At 36.9% G+C, this 17,950-nt stretch overlaps 1 protein-coding gene across 1 annotated transcript in view; it reads right to left on the bottom strand.

Annotated features, from left to right (window-relative positions):
* MED8 (mediator complex subunit 8) overlaps window positions 1-17,950 on the bottom strand; it is a 151,414-nt gene that overhangs the window by 16,267 nt on the left and 117,197 nt on the right. Inside the window, exon 6 of the mRNA XM_090414747.1 lies at window positions 1,598-1,753. Coding sequence (XP_090270873.1) covers window positions 1,598-1,753 — 156 coding nt within the window. The remainder of the gene's footprint in view (window positions 1-1,597; window positions 1,754-17,950) is intronic.

The raw sequence follows: 17,950 nt of genomic DNA, 5'->3' as shown, positions 1-17,950 counted from the left end.
TTTGTCGGTCTGGAAAAGGCATATGGCAAGGTGCCAAGAGAGAAGCTATTCAATATGCTACAGTTATATGGTGTCAATGGGGCATTATATCAAGCAATACTTAGTCTTTATTTGAGTTGTAAGTCAGCAGTTAGAATTGAAGGAAGTACAGGAAGATGGTTTAATGTTAAATCTGGCATGAGACAAGGATGTACATTATCACCTCTGTTATTCGTTATCTATATGAATCACATTATGAAGGAAAGTGGTATTAAACATGATATCAGAATTAGAGATGTTAATGTCAGCTCTTTGCTTTATGCAGACGATGTTATACTTCTAAATAAATCCACTACAAGTTTGCAAGATTCCCTGACTAAATTGAATAACAGTTGTGATATGGTATGAAGGTCAGCAATAAAAAGACAAAGATAATGAAAATAGGTAGAATCATTGAAAATGTCAACTGCGCTGTGAATGGAGAACCTGTGGAACAAGTAAAACATTTCAGCTACTTAGGCACGATTTTTACTGAAGATGGTAAATTAAATATGGAAATAGACAACAGAATCAACAAAGCTGGTATGGTAGGCAGTCAATCGAATAAATTCATATGGAATAAGAAAGAAATTAGTCGGAACACTAAATTAGCTGTATACAAGACAGTGTTCAAACCAGTTTTAACTTATGGATCTGAGAGCTGGATCAGAAGTAAAACACTTGACCGAAGACTAGAGACCGCAGATATGAGAGTCCTGAGAAAGATTAGAGGCGTGAACAGATGGCATCAATGGTAATATCATATTAAAAACGAGGATATTAGGAAAGAACTTGACATTGTCAGCATCCATCAATGCATTAACAGAGCTAATCTCAGGTGGTATGGTCACTTAAATAGAATGGGAGAGGAAAGATTAGCAAAACAAGTATTCTCTGCCATGTTGGCAGGAAAAGACCCAAAGGAAGACCAAGATATAGGTGGATTGATACAGTACAAAGTGCCTTAGACGATAGAAATATAAGATCTGATAATGTTGGAGTCTTGACAAGTAACAGACTGATTTGGAGGAAAATTATAGATAGGAAGTTAGTAATGATGTAAATTTTTCATGTAGTACTATCATATCCTGTACACTCCTTGAGGGTACATGTCAGGAATTTGATGATGAGCCTCTACATATGGAACCGTTAGTCATAATACTTCATGTGGAGATTTCTGTTTGCTCACTTGGTTAAAGAATAAAAACAATACAGAATACAATAGTGGACATGATGAAAGCTCTTTAGTACAATATTGGATGTTATTTAATATTACATAATACTTTTTTAAAAAATGTTTGTGATTTTTATATATTTCTCAGCAAATCACGCACACCTCATACAACCTTGGTATATGTTAAAATATACTACGAAAGAAAAAAAAAATTTTTTTTACTATTAAATTAATTTTTTTTTTTTTTAAATGTACAATGGAAGCTACTTAGTTCATATTTTTTATATATTGCTCAGTCAACTACAATTCATGCAACACAAGTGTATATGAAAATATACTACTGAAGTAAAAAATTCTGTTTTTTTATTAAACATTTTTTTAAAACGTACAATGGAAACTACATACCTGGTCTATTTGGTTGTTGCTGTGGTGGCTGAGGATTTGTGGGCTGACATTTTGGTGATCCACTAGCTGGCTTCAAGCTTTTTCCTAAACTAATGGCACTGATGAGAGTATTGGTATCTGTCAAAGAGGATGTCTGAGTAACACTGGCTCTCTGACCTTAAAAGATAAAAAAAAGTATATTTTAATTTCATGACATGTTAACTGTACTTGAGACCATAAACGTCACTTTAAAATAAAATAAGAGGAGAAAACTTAGCATGTAAAACTTTTCCATTTTATTTTAGTGTAACCATCAAAAGTGGTAAATTGGTCAACAAGTCTTAAGTTTTGATATCATAGCACAACAGAAATAATTTGACCATAGCATGTCTAAAATTAAAGCATCATGAAAACATCCAATATAACAGTAAGCAGATGGTTATGATGTGCATATATCCAAAAGAGAAAAAACTAACTAAAAGAGTTCAACCCCCCCCCATTACCACCCACTCCAAAAGATTATTTTAACGGACTAATAAAATTTAATATATATTGAATCTATCCTTATAATATCAAATCAATTGGTAAAAGATCACATCCAGTCAAATCAAATGATAGCAGAGATTTGTTGCCTTTCTTAGGGATAAGTTGAATATGGGCAAATTCCCAAGGAGTATGGTAAGAAATACTAGAAAAGAACAACATAAAAATGTTGCATTAAACAAGTCACATAAGAATAGAAATCTTCAAAATAATTGGAAAAATTCCACAACAACAGACCTTTTTTTATTTTAAATATTCAGATGAAACAACCTGATAAACATTGAATACTGTCCATTTTGGTAAAATTATGGAGACTACCACATCATTAGAAGTAATAACTTCTAGCATTTTGACCTTAATATTAAAGTCGTAATCTGGAGCGTACACACATATACAGGATGTACCAAAAGTCAGGTCCCTCAGACCAATCACAATATGATTTTTTTAATTCATCCCCCTCCCACACACATTGTTGACTATGGAACCTAAATTAATGAAAGAGGAAAGAATAGATTGTTCTTAAGTATATCAAAGGCAGTGCTATACAAAGTATGGTCAGTTATTAGTTTAATTCCAAGCATCCCAACAGGCTTCCAATTGATCATAGAGCTGTTGGTAAATTATTTGTTCATTTCATATTTCTTTCTCAACACTGCAACAGGTAAATCCTACCCTCATATAATGGCAATCTCACCTGTTTTAGTCTGCTTTGTATTAGTAATGATAATTATGTCCACATGGTACTTTTCCATTTCTTCTGCAAGTTCAATTTCTTTTCCATTGATACTCCACATACTGATGGTTCCCATCTTCAATTCTTCTGACACTGGATTTGTTCATCTTCTAGATGTTGAACAGGAGTTTGTTTCAGAAGCTAACTCTTCACTGTTTTCCTAGTTCCCCTGATGAAAAGAGCAAGAGCCTTGTTTAACTAGGCAATGCACCAGCTGGCATGCAATCCCATCATGTATTATCATTATAGTTTAAAGAAACAGACAGTACAATTTGGCTTGCTAAGCTCCCAAATGCCAGTTCATCTTCATTTATTCAGTATCCAGTAGATACCATTAACAGGGTGCATCACATGATGAGGAAGATTGGAGACATTAGATCACAAAACCCAGTCAGTCTGCATTTCTTATCTGGCTTTGAACCCTCAATTGATACCTATCCTATCCTTCCCATCCGTCCTTTAGGATGGGTTGAGTCCCCCTCCCCCAATGAAGGAGCTTATGACAAATTAATGCAGCTGGTTATATTCATGACTGTAATCCATGTGTGTTCATGGGCCAGTTTGCCTATTCTAGGAGACGAAAAACCAGAGTTTCCGAGTGGAAACTTCTAACTTCTTTTGCTGAAAGAGACCAGATAATCTACACCAATAAAACAAATTTAAAGCACAACTGAAAAACAGAAAACTTTCTTTCCTAGATGCAGTTGAATAATGAAATTATTAGAAATCTTGTCTTTTTGTTATTTAATAAAAAGATAATTATTATTATGAGAACTTCAAGGAGTCCTTAGACTCATCAAGCAGGCCCTAAACATCATGCCAAGCACTATCCAACATTTGTGCAGTATCCATCATACTTTGCTTTGAACTCATTCACAGTCATGGCACCCAAAACAGATTCTGGCCACCTATTCCACTCATTCACCACTCTCCAAGCAAAAAATCTAGTCCTAACACCCTTGCTCAGTTTCCAAGGATAGCCCTTAATCCCTCCACTACCAGACTTGTTCTGAAAAATTTCCTCTGTATTAATCTTGAAAAAATAACCCTTCAGTAATTGGTACGTCTCAATCATAACACACCATTCCTGCCTGTCAACCAATTTCTGTAACCTGTCCTCAGTTTATTCCACAGACCTGCTAACATCTTTGTCACTCGCCTCTAGCTTCTCTCCACCTCACCTCGAAGAAACCAAGGTGATCAGATCTGATTACACAGCAATCAAGATAGAATCTTGTGTGCGAAGGTTTCTGTGGTTCAGTAGTTCGAGAGATAGATTCCGGAATTGAGACCACGTTTATTAAATATGAACAGGATACGTGAAAACCCCACAAGTTTCGTAAGTCATATGACTTGCATCATCAGGGGCATTGGTGTATAAAAAAAGGTTAAACACAAAGATTAAATTCATAGTCCATTAGATGTTTCTAACTAACACTGAAAAAATGTAAACATCTGTTAATGAATGTTTGCTGGAACATTGTTATTTGTTGTCACGTTCTGTGCTTCACGTGTGTTATGTCCGAGATCAGAGGAAGTTAGATTTTTTATGAATGCCGACCACTTGGTGTAATATCAAACCATGGTTTTTGTTGCACTATGTAGGAATTCTAAGCATTTTTGCCACTTAGAATATCCAGCACGGAAAAAAAAGTGAAATGAGGAATTATACTACTTAACTCGGAACCTCACACTTAATGGGTTTGAATCAAAAACAATGAAGAAAATCCTGAACACAGCTCCCACAACCACAAGAAAATAAGATTTCAAGAACAATCTCACTACCATACATCAAAAATGTCACAGACAGATTAGCGACATTGCTCCGCAAGTACAACTTAAAAGTAGCTTTTTCTCCCTTTAGAAAAAATATCAAGATTCCTACATCCACCAAAACCTTTGCACCATCCCATAAAAAAACCAGGAGTCTATCAAATCTATTGTTCTTGTGGTATTTGTTACATAGGCCAGACAGGAAGGTCAGGAGAAATCTGTAAGGCAGAACATAAAAAAGACATAGAAAAAGAAGAGAACATAAATCAGGCCTAGCTTTCCACACAACTTTCCACAACTTTGGGAAAAAACAATCATGTCATATTGATAAAAATTGTTTCACAAGGAAATTCAAGGAAGTAGCAAAAATCCTTAGAATTCCTACACAGCGCAACAAAAGCCAAGATTTACGTTTAATATGTATACACCAAGTGTGGCCGGCATTCATAAAAAATCTAACTTCCTCAGATCTCAGACATAACACATGTGAAGCACAGAATGTGACAACAAATAACAATGTTCCAACAAGCATTCATTAACAAATGTTTCAATTTTTTCAATGTTACAGTTAGAAACATCTAATATACTATGAATTTAATCTTTGTGTTTAACCTTTTTTTATACACCAATGCCCCTGATGATGTAAGTCATACGACTTATGAAACTTGTCAGGTTTTCACATATCCTGTTCATATTTAATAAGTATGTGGTTTCAACACCGAATCTCAATATCTCTCGAAAGATAGGATCTCACCAAGGCTTTATAAAGAGATATAATAACTTGCTTCTCTCTCTGCTTCAGCCACTTTTGTAATATGCCCTCTAAACTTTAACTTTCGATCCACTAATACCTCCAAATCCCTGACTTCATCAATTTCCTGGAGTACAATTCCATCAATGTGGTACACAGCTGGTAATCTTTTCATCCCAAAATTCCCATTTGCTCCAGCTTCTGTAATAGTTTTCCATGTGGTATTCTATCAAATGCCTTGGCAAAGTCAAGCAGTATCATGGTGTAGCCATTACTTTCTCCAATTTTGTTGTCACTTTATTATAAAACAGAAAAAACTATTTATTATTTGACAAAGGCTTGTGTAGCTCAGTGGAAGTGGCGTTTGCGTCCTCTGCACTTGGTCGCTCGAAGTTAGACTTAGATTCAAGCCTAGTTGCCGACTGGAGGAACTTTTTCTTAGCCTGTCTTTGACCAGTTCCCGAGTTAGTCGATCTCTGACAGGGGCAAGCGGGTTTTTTCTCCCCTGGAAACTTGGGATTTTTATCCTGTAAACTTAAGAAAATCGACCGTAGTAACCACATTATTTCAGACAGTAACATATTCTGCTAGGGTTAGGTTCCAAGAGATGGCAGCACTTGTTTGCCGGTCTCTTCATCAGTGGCCATCTATAATTAGTGATAGACATGAGCCAGCTATCTCTGATTGGCTACCAGTAGAGATTGAACTCCTCACTCAGTCTCCAAAAGCCAGATAGGGTATAAAGGCCTCACCTACTCCCTATAAGGGAATAAAAGGCATTAGCTGACTTTTTCTATATTTTAATTTATTATTTGAACACACAACTAGTTTCATCTTCTTAGAAGAGTTCATCGAGTGCTTAACACAAAAAAAGAAATACAAAAAATATACGTTACAGGAGAACAGCAGCACTATAGCATCCGGAATGGCTTCAAATTGTCTGCAATACGTTTGTAACTTAATTTACAGTTGTTGTACTCCTGGAATGCAGTTTTTTTTTTTTTTTTTTTGCATTTCTCTTTTTATGTTATGCACCCACAATGAAGTCTTCTAAGAAGACAAAACTAATTGTGCATTCAAATAATAAACAGTTTTTTTATTTTGTTATCTCTCAGCTTCTAATCATTAAATAGTGCAATTGGAAGAATAGCATAATATTGCACCTTCGACTGGAAAAGACCCGAGTTCGATTCTTGTCGTAACAAGAGAAAACCTTATATGGACTTTTTCAGTTGAAGGTGAGTTAGTTAATCTCATACGGTGGTAGCAGAGGGTTTTTCCCTCCTGGAAATTTGGGTTTTTCATCCCACGTACAGACAAATCGGCCTTCAGAACACATGCAATTTAGACAAAAAATACTGTTGTTGGTGATAGATGGTGTTGATGGTAGTAGTGTCATAGTTGGAGAATTAAGTAGTAGTGCAGAGGATGAGATGTATTTAGCAAAGTAGAGTAGTGTGCCTTCCCATGATGAGTCCTCGTTCGATTCTCGTCGTGACGAGGGGAATCCTTATATGGACTTTTTCAGTTGAAGGTGAGTTAGCTGATCTCATACGGTGGTAGCAGGGTTTTTCCTCCCGGAAACTCGGGTTTTTCATCCCGTGTACAAACAAATCAGCCTTCAGAACACATGCAATTTACAGACAAAAAATACTGTTGTTGGTGATGATGGGTGATAGATGGTGTTGATGGTAGTAGTGGAGAGAATGAGATGTATTTAGCAAAGTAGCGTAGTGTGCCCTCCCACAATAAGTCCTTGGATTCCCTGGAGATGTCACGTAATAATAATAATAACAAAATTTCTTTTTATGTCATATAGCTGGGTAAATCCTTTGCATCAAATCTATATATAAATAATTAAACAAATAAATCATAAAGTACCATCTCCCAGGTCCAAACTTACCATCTCCAATGTTTGATTGTTCACATTGAAATATATCTGATGGATGACCTTAGTAAGCCATCAGATCAATTTAAATTTGAACAATGAAGTACCACTTCACAAGTTTCCTTATAAAGAAGTTATAAAAATGAACACCTCTGCTCTTATGTAGGATTTTATTCTTATTTCACAACACTCTATGCTTGGTACAGATATTGTGATCAGCAAGGCTAAATTGTTCACAATCTCAAGATGCTTGATGTAAAATTCATGTTCCTTATGACAGAAAAAGGCATATCTTCCAGTGTCCAAAATAACATAAGATACAACAGCAAGGAATCTGGTAGAACAAACAAAAGCTGGTGGATAGAAGATAATCTGGAAAATTAAATAGATGAAGCTTGTCTTTAGATGAAGATTTTTCTTTCATAGTACAAAATACCACACAGATGGTGAGAGGTTTTAAAATTTTTGCAATATGTTCAGATATTTCTTTAACATCAGGTAGTGAAATATCACTTCCATAGTGCAACTGGAAGAACACTGGGATATTGCATCCTTCAATTGGAAAATACTTGACTAAGGATTGATTATTTTTTTTAATTCTGTAAGAACTGTAGCAATTAAGTAGGAAGGCTAGGTTGTTCACAATCTCAAGATACTTGATATAAAATTCATCAAGTTTCTTGATTGCAAGAAACTTGAGTTCTGTTGAAAGAGAGGTTCCACTGGAACAAAGATTTTAGGCTCTATTGGCTAGAGTTTTAATGATGCTATGTTGTTGGGAGGGGGGGTGGTGGTGAGAAAGTTTGTGAATGTATCTGCCTGTGTCAGTGTGTTTTTTACATATAGTGAAGGAGAAGTTAGCATTTGGATGGTGTGTCAATAAGGTGTCTAGGAAGGGTAAAATATTGTTATTTTCCTTTTTTCATCATAAACTGAATTCTTGGATTTAGACTATTGAGGCGACAGAGGAAGGAGGAATGTGTTTGGGCCATTAGGCTAAATAGAAAATACATCATTTACATATCTTAACCAGCTTAGCAAGAAGATTTTGGAGGGGGGGGGGTCTACAACCCATGTTTCAAAGTTTTCCATATAAAAATTGACAAGGAGTGAGAGGGGGAACCCATAGCAGTTCCCCACCATCTGTTTATAAATTTTGTTCCTTCAAGAAAAATAACCAGAATCGATGGTGAAGGAAACGTGATGTAAGATATTAACGTCTTTTTAAGAGTGTTAAGATGTCATTCAAGGAAATATTGATGAACGGTGAGGTGATGTCAAAGCCTATCAATATATCTGTATTATTTAAAGATTTTCAATCCAGATTTTAAAAATGGGTAGAGTTTTTTAGTGAGGTGGGGAAGGGGGGGGGGTAAAAGAGTTTGCCAGCTGTTTTAACAATTTATAGCATGGGGCATCAGTTATAGGTATTAGGGGAGAATTAGGTTTGTGGATTTTAGGCTGATTGGTGACGTCAGACTTGATGTCACCACTGATCTTACATCATACGTAAAAAACTACCTATTTTAAAACCTAGATTGAAAATCTAACTTTAAATAAAACATATATATATATATATCGGTAAGCTTTGACATCACCTCAGCATTCACCAATATTCCATTGAACAACACCTTAACACTCTTAAAAAATGTTTTTCCTTTTATCTTAGATCTCTTTTCCTTCGCCATTAATTCTGGTTATTTTTCTTGGGGGAACAAAATTTACAAATAGATATAGGAACAGCTATGGGTTCCTCCCTCACACTTGCCAATTTTTACATGAAAAACCAGCCACAGACACAGCCCCCCCCCCCCCATTCAAACCTTCTATCTGGCTAAGATGAGATGATGTGAACTCTATTTGGCCTCATGGCCTAGACTCCTTCCTCTGCCACCTCAATAGTCTATATTCAAGAATCCAGTTTATGATGAAAAAGGAAAATAAAAATAGTTTACCATTCCTAGACACCTTAGTGACATGCTTTCCAAATGGTAACTTCTTCACTGGTATACAGAAAACCCACTCACACAGGTAGTTACATTCACAATCTTTCCCAACAACAATAAGGAATCATTAAAACATTCCAGTTTTTAAAGAACTCAACCATATACACAATACTTGACTATCCAATGGCTACAGTGCTTATGGAATTAAAAAGAATCAATCCTCTCTCCAATCCTTAGCCATCTGTTCAGAAGGATTTTTGTAATGCCATCACCATCCCTTACGTCTGAGATACTTCGAAAAAATAACCAGGTCTTTAAAAAAGTATAATCTCTACACAGCTTTGAAATCCCATGGGACAATTGCTACCCTTATTCTAGTCAAAAAGATCAGTTGCATCCACTGTCAGTGCCTGGGACATATAAAGTACCCTATAATAAATTTAGTTTAATCCTTTAACCAAGTGTAAGCAAACAAAGTTTGCGCATGAAGTATCTTCAGGATGGAGGCAACTCGTGGTAAAGGTGGACCAAGCTCTCATCACTACTTGTCTTAGTATCCCCCATAATACAAAGCACATCGCCTTATGGAATGTATAATGCTATGTATTAAGGGAAGGGCCACTACCCAGACAGGTTTCGACCTTTATTGAGGTCTTGCCAGTGGGAGGCAGACTCAGAGGTGGTGATACTAAGGTGGAAGCAATGGAGAAGTCATATTTACCTATATGAGTTGCCAAAAGGTGTCTCACCTTATTATTAAATTACTCTGGATTTAGAGAAAGATGTTGGAAGTTTTTTTTTGAAGATACTTCAGGTGCAAACTTTGTTTGCTTACACTTGGATAAAGGATTAAACTAAATTTATTATAGTCTAACCAAGTGGGAAAAAAATTCCAAATATAAAGTACCCTGTTCGTGGCACCATCAGCTACCATTCACTCATCTAAATGGATGGTAGCTGATCACAAAACTTACATCTGCAATCACAACTATGGTTAATCTATTCTTGCAGACCATGTAGTGGATACCACTCACAGGATCTTTTGGAAGAAAACTACAATGCTCCATTACAGTAAATTTAAAAAATAAAGACTATTTTTGGAATTTGCAGTGGCACTTAGGAATCAATCAAATTTAAACAAATACAGGTGCAAAAAAACTTCCCAGAATCTGAGAAGCATTAATTGTCAGAGGCTCAGATTTATTTTTAGGCCACCTATAAACGTCCATGGGGCACAGCACCACCTAGATAAGACTTGAGTAAGAGTCAGAGCTATGAGTTTCATTGAGTATTGTATTGTCTTTGTGTGCGAGTGCTACAAGTGTTATTTTTATTCCCTGAAGATAACTCAGTGACTGAGACAAAATATTGGAAACATTAAAATTAGTTCTTAATCCTTTCTTAGTGTTGTCAATACTCCATTGAACCTTCAACATGATGTTCACCCAACACTTTGCCTTAACACACATAGTCCTTGGACTCTTTGGAGGTGTCAGATAATGATGATGATAACAGTGATAATAATAACAACCATCATTTTGTATATTGGTTTAAGCCAATAAGAATACAATTTGGACGACTAAATCCCAAATTGCCAGCCCATCCTCGTTCTTTCAGTATCCAGGTAGATACCCAACAGGGTGCACCATGAGAAGGCGAGGATTGGACATTAGGTCAGAAGCCCTGGTCGGTTCTATGCATTCCTTTAAAGGCTATGTGGAGGTCTCCTCTCAGTTATACAGCTTTGACCCTTAAGCACCTGCAAGGATAGAAAAATCAGAACTCCATGGTGGACACAGAAAGTTAAAGAGGCAGTGAAGGAAAAGAAAGCATATCAAAAGTTCCAGGCAAATAAGTCAGCTTGTGCACTTAGAGAATACAGAGACAAATGTAAATGCCCCACTGACACATTGTAATCATATGGGACACATCTGTTCTCTATAATCTTATGTCTTATCTTATATGTATCTTTAATTTATTATTCGTCTTCTATTATTTCCCTTCTTTATTGTTCTACCTTAAGTATAATTTTTATTGCCTGGGATCTCCAGATATTTATTTGATTGAAGACTGCGCCTCCAAAATTCCCCTATAGACAAAAGAAAGTTTTTATACCCTAGTAGATCAATTAATCACTTATATCCTATTTTAGCCAAGGTTTGCAGTCATGGCAAAATTTACTCATAAATCACTACTAATCAATAGGGTTCCGCTATCAGGTCCGAAATAGTGTTTTTTTGAATCAGTGCAATGCATAAGGATTGAATCGGACAACTATTTTTATCAACAATAACAACAAGTTTAATTTCTGATCAAATAATCATATATATCACATGAAATCATAAGATTCATTTATGAAAGGTAATTCTTAGTCTTTCTCAATCACTCAACTTGGTTTATATTGAATTCTCTCACACTTACTTAGTTGGACCTTCAACAAGCACACTTTATAATACAAATATCAGGAAGTTATACCTATAACATGAAATCGTTAGTTGCGCTTGACATTCCTAATTTAGCATCAATCAAAATACAACATACATGTATACAAATATATCTCTCAGAATCTCATTCCTTTCAAACACTTAATCATAATCTAGGCAATTATATTTATACAATCCACCTCATTGTGTTTCAAACATTCCAATGATACGATAGCAGGAACATACTCTATCACAAAATTCAATCATAAGTACACATATAATCAATTAAAGAAATTTCAATACCTCAATCTTTTTTCCAAGGGAAATTAACTGCGCTCATGCTTCACTCATTTGCGATTACACACATTCACGAGAAATATTAACACTCTAAATACTATCTCTTTAAACTAGACAATTTAACAGTGTGATAGGGTTCTCGTAGACAGGCTTATACATTGGTTATGCATTATTAAAACACTTAAGGAATAGAACAACGTAGTTAAGAATATAATTAAATTAAACTTTAATAAATATTTTCCGATATTTCGGCGTCACATTGCCATTTTCTAAAGGAACTTACACAAAAGTTACGTGCACGTAGGCACTACAACACAGAAACTGGGAATGAAGAGATGAAGCTATTGTTCTCCTAACAGTCCAGATGGTGCCCTCTAGCAGGCTAAGTAGGTGTTCTTGGCCGTTGGGCTGAAGGTCTGCAGATGTAGGCCTCCCAAATTTGGGGCAGTCGCATACAACTAAATTTGTTGAGGTTTGGAGAATTTCTTAGAGCTGAGGCTGATTCCATAAAGAGTCTTTAAAATTTGTATTTGCTACGGTGTATCACTGTAGCTTTCTGGATACACTGTAGCCACCGTATTCCGTGGCGTGTATCCAGAGCATGGTCCGCAAGCCCAGAATGACTGTATTTGTGAAAATGGATGTAGTCCTTGCGTTCCGAAATTCTGATATTCGCTGTCCTGCCTGTTTGGCCAAAGTAAGACAGTTTACAACTGCAAGGGACCTGGTAAACACCAGGTAGGTCTAGGGGAAGTGGTTGGTCTTTAGTGGAGCGGATAAGGGATGCCAATTTTCTGCAAGGTTTGTAACAGGAGGTCAGGTCATGTTTTTTTAAGATTTTGGTAATCTTTTCCGAGGTGCCTCGGATGTAGGGAATGGTGATGGATTTAGAGTAATCCTTGTTGTGTGTGGGGGGGATCTGTGGTTTGTAGGTTCTAATATTTTTTGGATTTGGGGGGGGGGGGGGGGGTAGCCATTGGCTGAGAAAGTGTTGAGGATGTGATTTAGTTCAGTGTTTAGGGCCAAGTCGTTTGAAGAGATTAGTTTAGCCCTGTTGTATAGTGTTTTCACTACTCCATATTGTTGTGAGGGGGGGGGGGGATTGTTGGTGAATGTATCTGCTGTATGGGTGGGTTTTCTGTAAACTGAGAAAACCAAGGATCCATTAGGCTGGCGGGTGACTAGTGTGTCTAGGAAAGGGAGGCTGTTGTTTTCCTCTTTTTCCAGAGTGAATTTGATCCTTGGGTGTTGGTTGTTTAAGTGTGTTAAGAAGGAGAGAAGTGTTTCAGAGCCATGTGGCCAAATAGTGAACACATCATCAACGTAGCGAAGCCTTATGGTTGGTTTTTGTGGGGCAGAGGCTAAGGCTTTTTCTTCAAAGGTCTCCATAAAGAAATTGGCCAAGGGTGGGGAGAGTGGTGAACCCATGGCTGTCCCCTCTATTTGTTTGTAGAATTTTCCCTGCAAAACGAAATAGCCTGAGTTCATTGTGAACTGAAATAAGGCTGAGAAATAAGCCTGTGAAGTTTTCTAATTTGAGAGTTGGTGGGATTGTAATTGATAGGGAGGTAAGTGGCCCGATCTAATAGAAGAGCATTCAGCTTACCTGTGTAGTCCTTTTGGTTAAGTACTACAGTTGCATTTCCCTTATCCGCTTTGGTGATAACTAATTCTTTATTATTCTTCATTTAGAGCTTTATATTCCTTGTTTGATATGTTGGTTTTTGGTGGTCTTGCTTTGGAAAGGACACAGGCTAGATTAAAGCCGTTTAACTCTATACCCCCCTGTATTTACGGACTCCCAAAAACACACAAAGAAAATGTGCTATTACATCCCATAGTGGATGGCATTGATTCCCCCACATACAAATGAGCTAAACATTTGGCCAAAGAGCTCACACACTATACTGGCAACACACCATCACACATAAAAAACTCAGCCCATTTCAAAGCCAGCATAGAAAACCTTACACTCCAACATACTGACATAATGGTCAGCTTTGATGTGTCCTCTTTATTTACAAATGTCCCACTCAAGGAAACTTTAGAACTAATCCAAGCTAAATTTTCTCCCAATATGTCAGCCTTATTTCAGTTCACAATGAACTCAGGCTATTTCATTTGGCAGGGAAAATTCTACAAACAAATAGAGGGGACAGCCATGGGTTCACCACTCTCCCCACCTTTGGCCAATTTCTTTATGGTGACCTTTGAAGAAAAAGCCTTAGCCTCTGCCCCACAAAAACCAACCATATGGCTTTGCTACGTTGATGATGTGTTCGCTATTTGGCCACATGGCTCTGAAACACTTCTCTCCTTCTTAACACACTTAAACAACCAACACCCCAGAATCAAATTCACTCTGGAAAAAGAGGAAAACAACAGCCTCCCTTTCCTAGACACACTAGTCACCCGCCAGCCTAATGGATCCTTGGTTTTCTCAGTTTACAGAAAACCCACCCATACAGGCAGATACATTCACCATCAATTCCCCCCCCCCCTCACAACAATTGGAGTAGTGAAAACACTATACAACAGGGCTAAACTAATCTGTTCAAACGACTTGGCCCTAAACACTGAACTAAATCACATCCTCAACACTTTCTCAGCCAATGGCTACCCCCCCCCCCCCAAATCCAAAAAATATTAGAACCTACAAACCACAGATCCCCCCCCCCACACACACACAACAAGGATTACTCTAAATCCATCACCATTCCCTACATCCGAGGCACCTCGGAAAAGATTACCAAAATCTTAAAAAAACATGACCTGACCTCCTGTTACAAACCTTGCAGAAAATTGGCATCCCTTATCCGCTCCACTTCCCCTAGACCTACCTGGTGTTTACCAGGTCCCTTGCAGTTGTAAACTGTCTTACTTTGGCCAAACAGGCAGGACAGCGAATATCAGAATTTTGGAACACAAGGACTACATCCGTTTTCACAAATACAGTCATTCTGGGCTTGCGGACCATGCTCTGGATACACGCCACAGAATACGGTGGAAGAAAGCTAGTGATACACCGTAGCAAATACAAATTTGAAAGACTCTTTATGGAATCAGCCTCAGCCCTAAGAAATTCTCCAAACCTCAACAAATTTGGTTGTATGTGACTGCCCCAAATTTGGGAGGCCTACATCTGCAGACCTTCAGCCCAACGGCCAAGATCACCTACTTAGCCCACTAGAGGGCACCATCAGGACTGTTAGGAGAACAATAGCTTCATCTCTTCATTCCCAGTTTCTGTGTTGTAGTGCCTACGTGCACGGAACTTTTGTGTAAGTTCCTTTAGAAAATGGCAATGTGACGTTGCCGAAATATCGGAAAATATTTATTAAAGTTTAATTTAATTTATATCCTTAACTACGTTGTTCTATTCCTTAAGTGTTTTAATAGTGTGATAGGGAATTCTTTCTTAATTCATAAACAATAAATGAATATGTAGACTCACATGGGACTCTTCCTATTTTGAGTGTCTTCCGTCCTTCTTTCCTTATTCCGGCATGAGTGGGGTTTCTCTCCTCCGTTCCATGTTTTGGAATTTTCCTCGAAGTGACACCAGGCACCGATGAATAGTCGTAGCAGCAGGCGGGATATAGGGTAGGCGTTCCGTCTTCTTGAACTGCTGGCAAAAGATTTCTGCATAGGCCTGGTCACAATTATTCGACTACAGGACCTTTACGGCAAGATTTCTCCTTATTGCCTCCGGATATCTTTGGCCATGACTGGAACGACATTGGTGGATGGGTCTCTCCACTCTCCCCTCCGGAACTTACACCTCGGGTCCTCTCTCGTGGATGGTTCACTCAGGATGAAGAAAAGGAAGCCTTTCTCATCTTCAAACCAATCCTTTTATATACCAGAGTCCCTGCACCTTTGATTAAGTTTTTTTGGGACCACTAGCGTCCCCATGCAAGTCTTGCTAGTAGTTTGGAGAACCCTGTATAATGTTTTCTCAAAAATTGTAGGATTCCAATTTCATTGAAATCTTACAAATGTGTTGAATTTGTTGGAATATGCCTGTTGACTGCATTACTTCTGCTGATAAGGTATCTAAGTATATGCCAAGTTTATTTTCTACTTTCAAAGGAAAATTTTCCACCCATATGAATATTTCAGACTTCAGAAACAGAATTTTTGGTCTCAACATCTATCTGACATTTTGTTCTATGAGAAAAATCTCCACCTTTCTCTCTTTACCAAAAGACAAGCTTCCTCCACTTAATTTTCCAGGTGTTTACCAGATTCTTTGCTCAACTGATTTGTCTTATTTTGGACATTATAGTATATCTTCGGTAAGCCAAGGAAGTGTAATAATATAAGGTTTTTTATTCTACCGGCTGATTGTTGTAAAATATTGCTTTCTTTATCCTTGGCTTCTATATTTTTTTTCGTTAAACTTTAACTTTATCTTTTTCCTTTCATGTACTCAGTTAATCTTATTTCCCTTTTTCTACCTTTAGTATTCTTTCCTTATGCCATAAATCTCTAGAAATTTATTTATTTATTACTAGCTGCGCCACTAAAGTTCTCCAAATGGCATAAGAAAATATTTATACTTCCAGTAAAGTTCTTTTCCTCCTCTATAATTATATACAGTCGTGGCTAACTCTTAACTCAAAATTCGTACCAAATTCCAATCTCCCCCAGCTAAAAAGGATAATTTTTTTTTTTCGAGAACAGTGCAGTTGCGAAAAAGGTCAGACGGCACTCCTTTTAAATATAACAAACATGTTTATTTATACTAAAACAGTAATACAAGGTATGCACTAAAAGGATGCTACTTTCCTTTCCTCTCTAAGTTAAGCACCTTAGAAAAAAACATCATATAGGACAAATTCTTAGGCATGCAACAAAATACCAATGATGTAAATTATTAAACAATTAAATTAGATAACTATTAACTATCAGCCCATTTACAGTTTAGGAACTTCCATGCTTTGATTAATTACAATCTCCAATTCCACCTTCATATAAAATATAATGCTCTTTAAGCAAACTACTTCTCATAACATTAGATTTCTGAATTCTATAATCTTGTCAGTTCTGAACCAGTTCTTTACAATACAATGTAAGTCAAAATTTTCATTAATGTCTTTTACAATTACTTTAAAAACAGCTTCTCTCTATGCGAATAAGTTTTCAATCTACTGTATATAGCAGTTCTATAAATTCAGTCTTTCTAAACAGTCCTTCACATCATAAAAAATAAAAAAAAAAGGGTTTGCAACAAAATTCAACTCACATGACTCCTCCATAGGTACAGTGCACTTAGTCGTATTTCCTTTACTGACTTATTCTGTATCCCTCTCTATGTTAGGGCTTGGTCTATCACTTTAGAGGTTTCATGGAAACCGTGTTCTCCTCTGGAATGGCTGGCGGGGCTGGAGCACGATCTTCCGGCGTTGTAGTCACTGGGACGTAAGGTCTGACGAAACCGTCAGACCTTACGTCCTAGGACCTCTAGATCTCCCTGAAGTGTACGTTTAATCCTTTTTACAGCATAGCATAACAGCTTCTGATGTATACCGCCCTCTTTTGCTATTGACCTTGAGGGCGGTATCGGACTGCTTTGGTTACAATAGGTTTCTTTTTCACCCAATACTAAGTGATAACATCAAATACATTTCCGAATTCTAAAGTATTGCCCCTGAACTTCTATTTTAAGACATCTGTTTACTCTATTTTAGCATGTTTAATTCCTCTGGGTCTCTAAACATGAGCTTTTGGTATTACTTACATAGATAAATTCTAACATATTTTTGATTTCTAGGGCGTTTTCCCATGAACTACATATTCATATATCTTCTATTTACACAGTATCATGCTAATTTTTCTGGGCTAATTTATATGGGCTGTTAGTATTATTTACATTTAAAATTTACAAGTTTACTTTTTGTGAATTTTGGATGTGACTCCTGTAAAAGTCGATGCAATAACATTTTGGAAAAAGTTTATTGCATCGAATTTTACAGAAGGTAGCAAAATGTTCTGGAGGCTATTGAAAAAGAAAACCC

This window comes from Typopeltis vanoorti, chromosome 25 (genome assembly GCF_054136105.1).
Source record: "Typopeltis vanoorti isolate ZY-2024b chromosome 25, IOZ_Tvanoo_1.0, whole genome shotgun sequence".
Taxonomy (NCBI): Eukaryota; Metazoa; Arthropoda; class Arachnida; order Uropygi; family Thelyphonidae; genus Typopeltis; species Typopeltis vanoorti.
The sequence above is the reverse complement of the archived record's forward strand: the minus strand, read 5'-3'. Positions and strand labels throughout refer to the sequence as shown.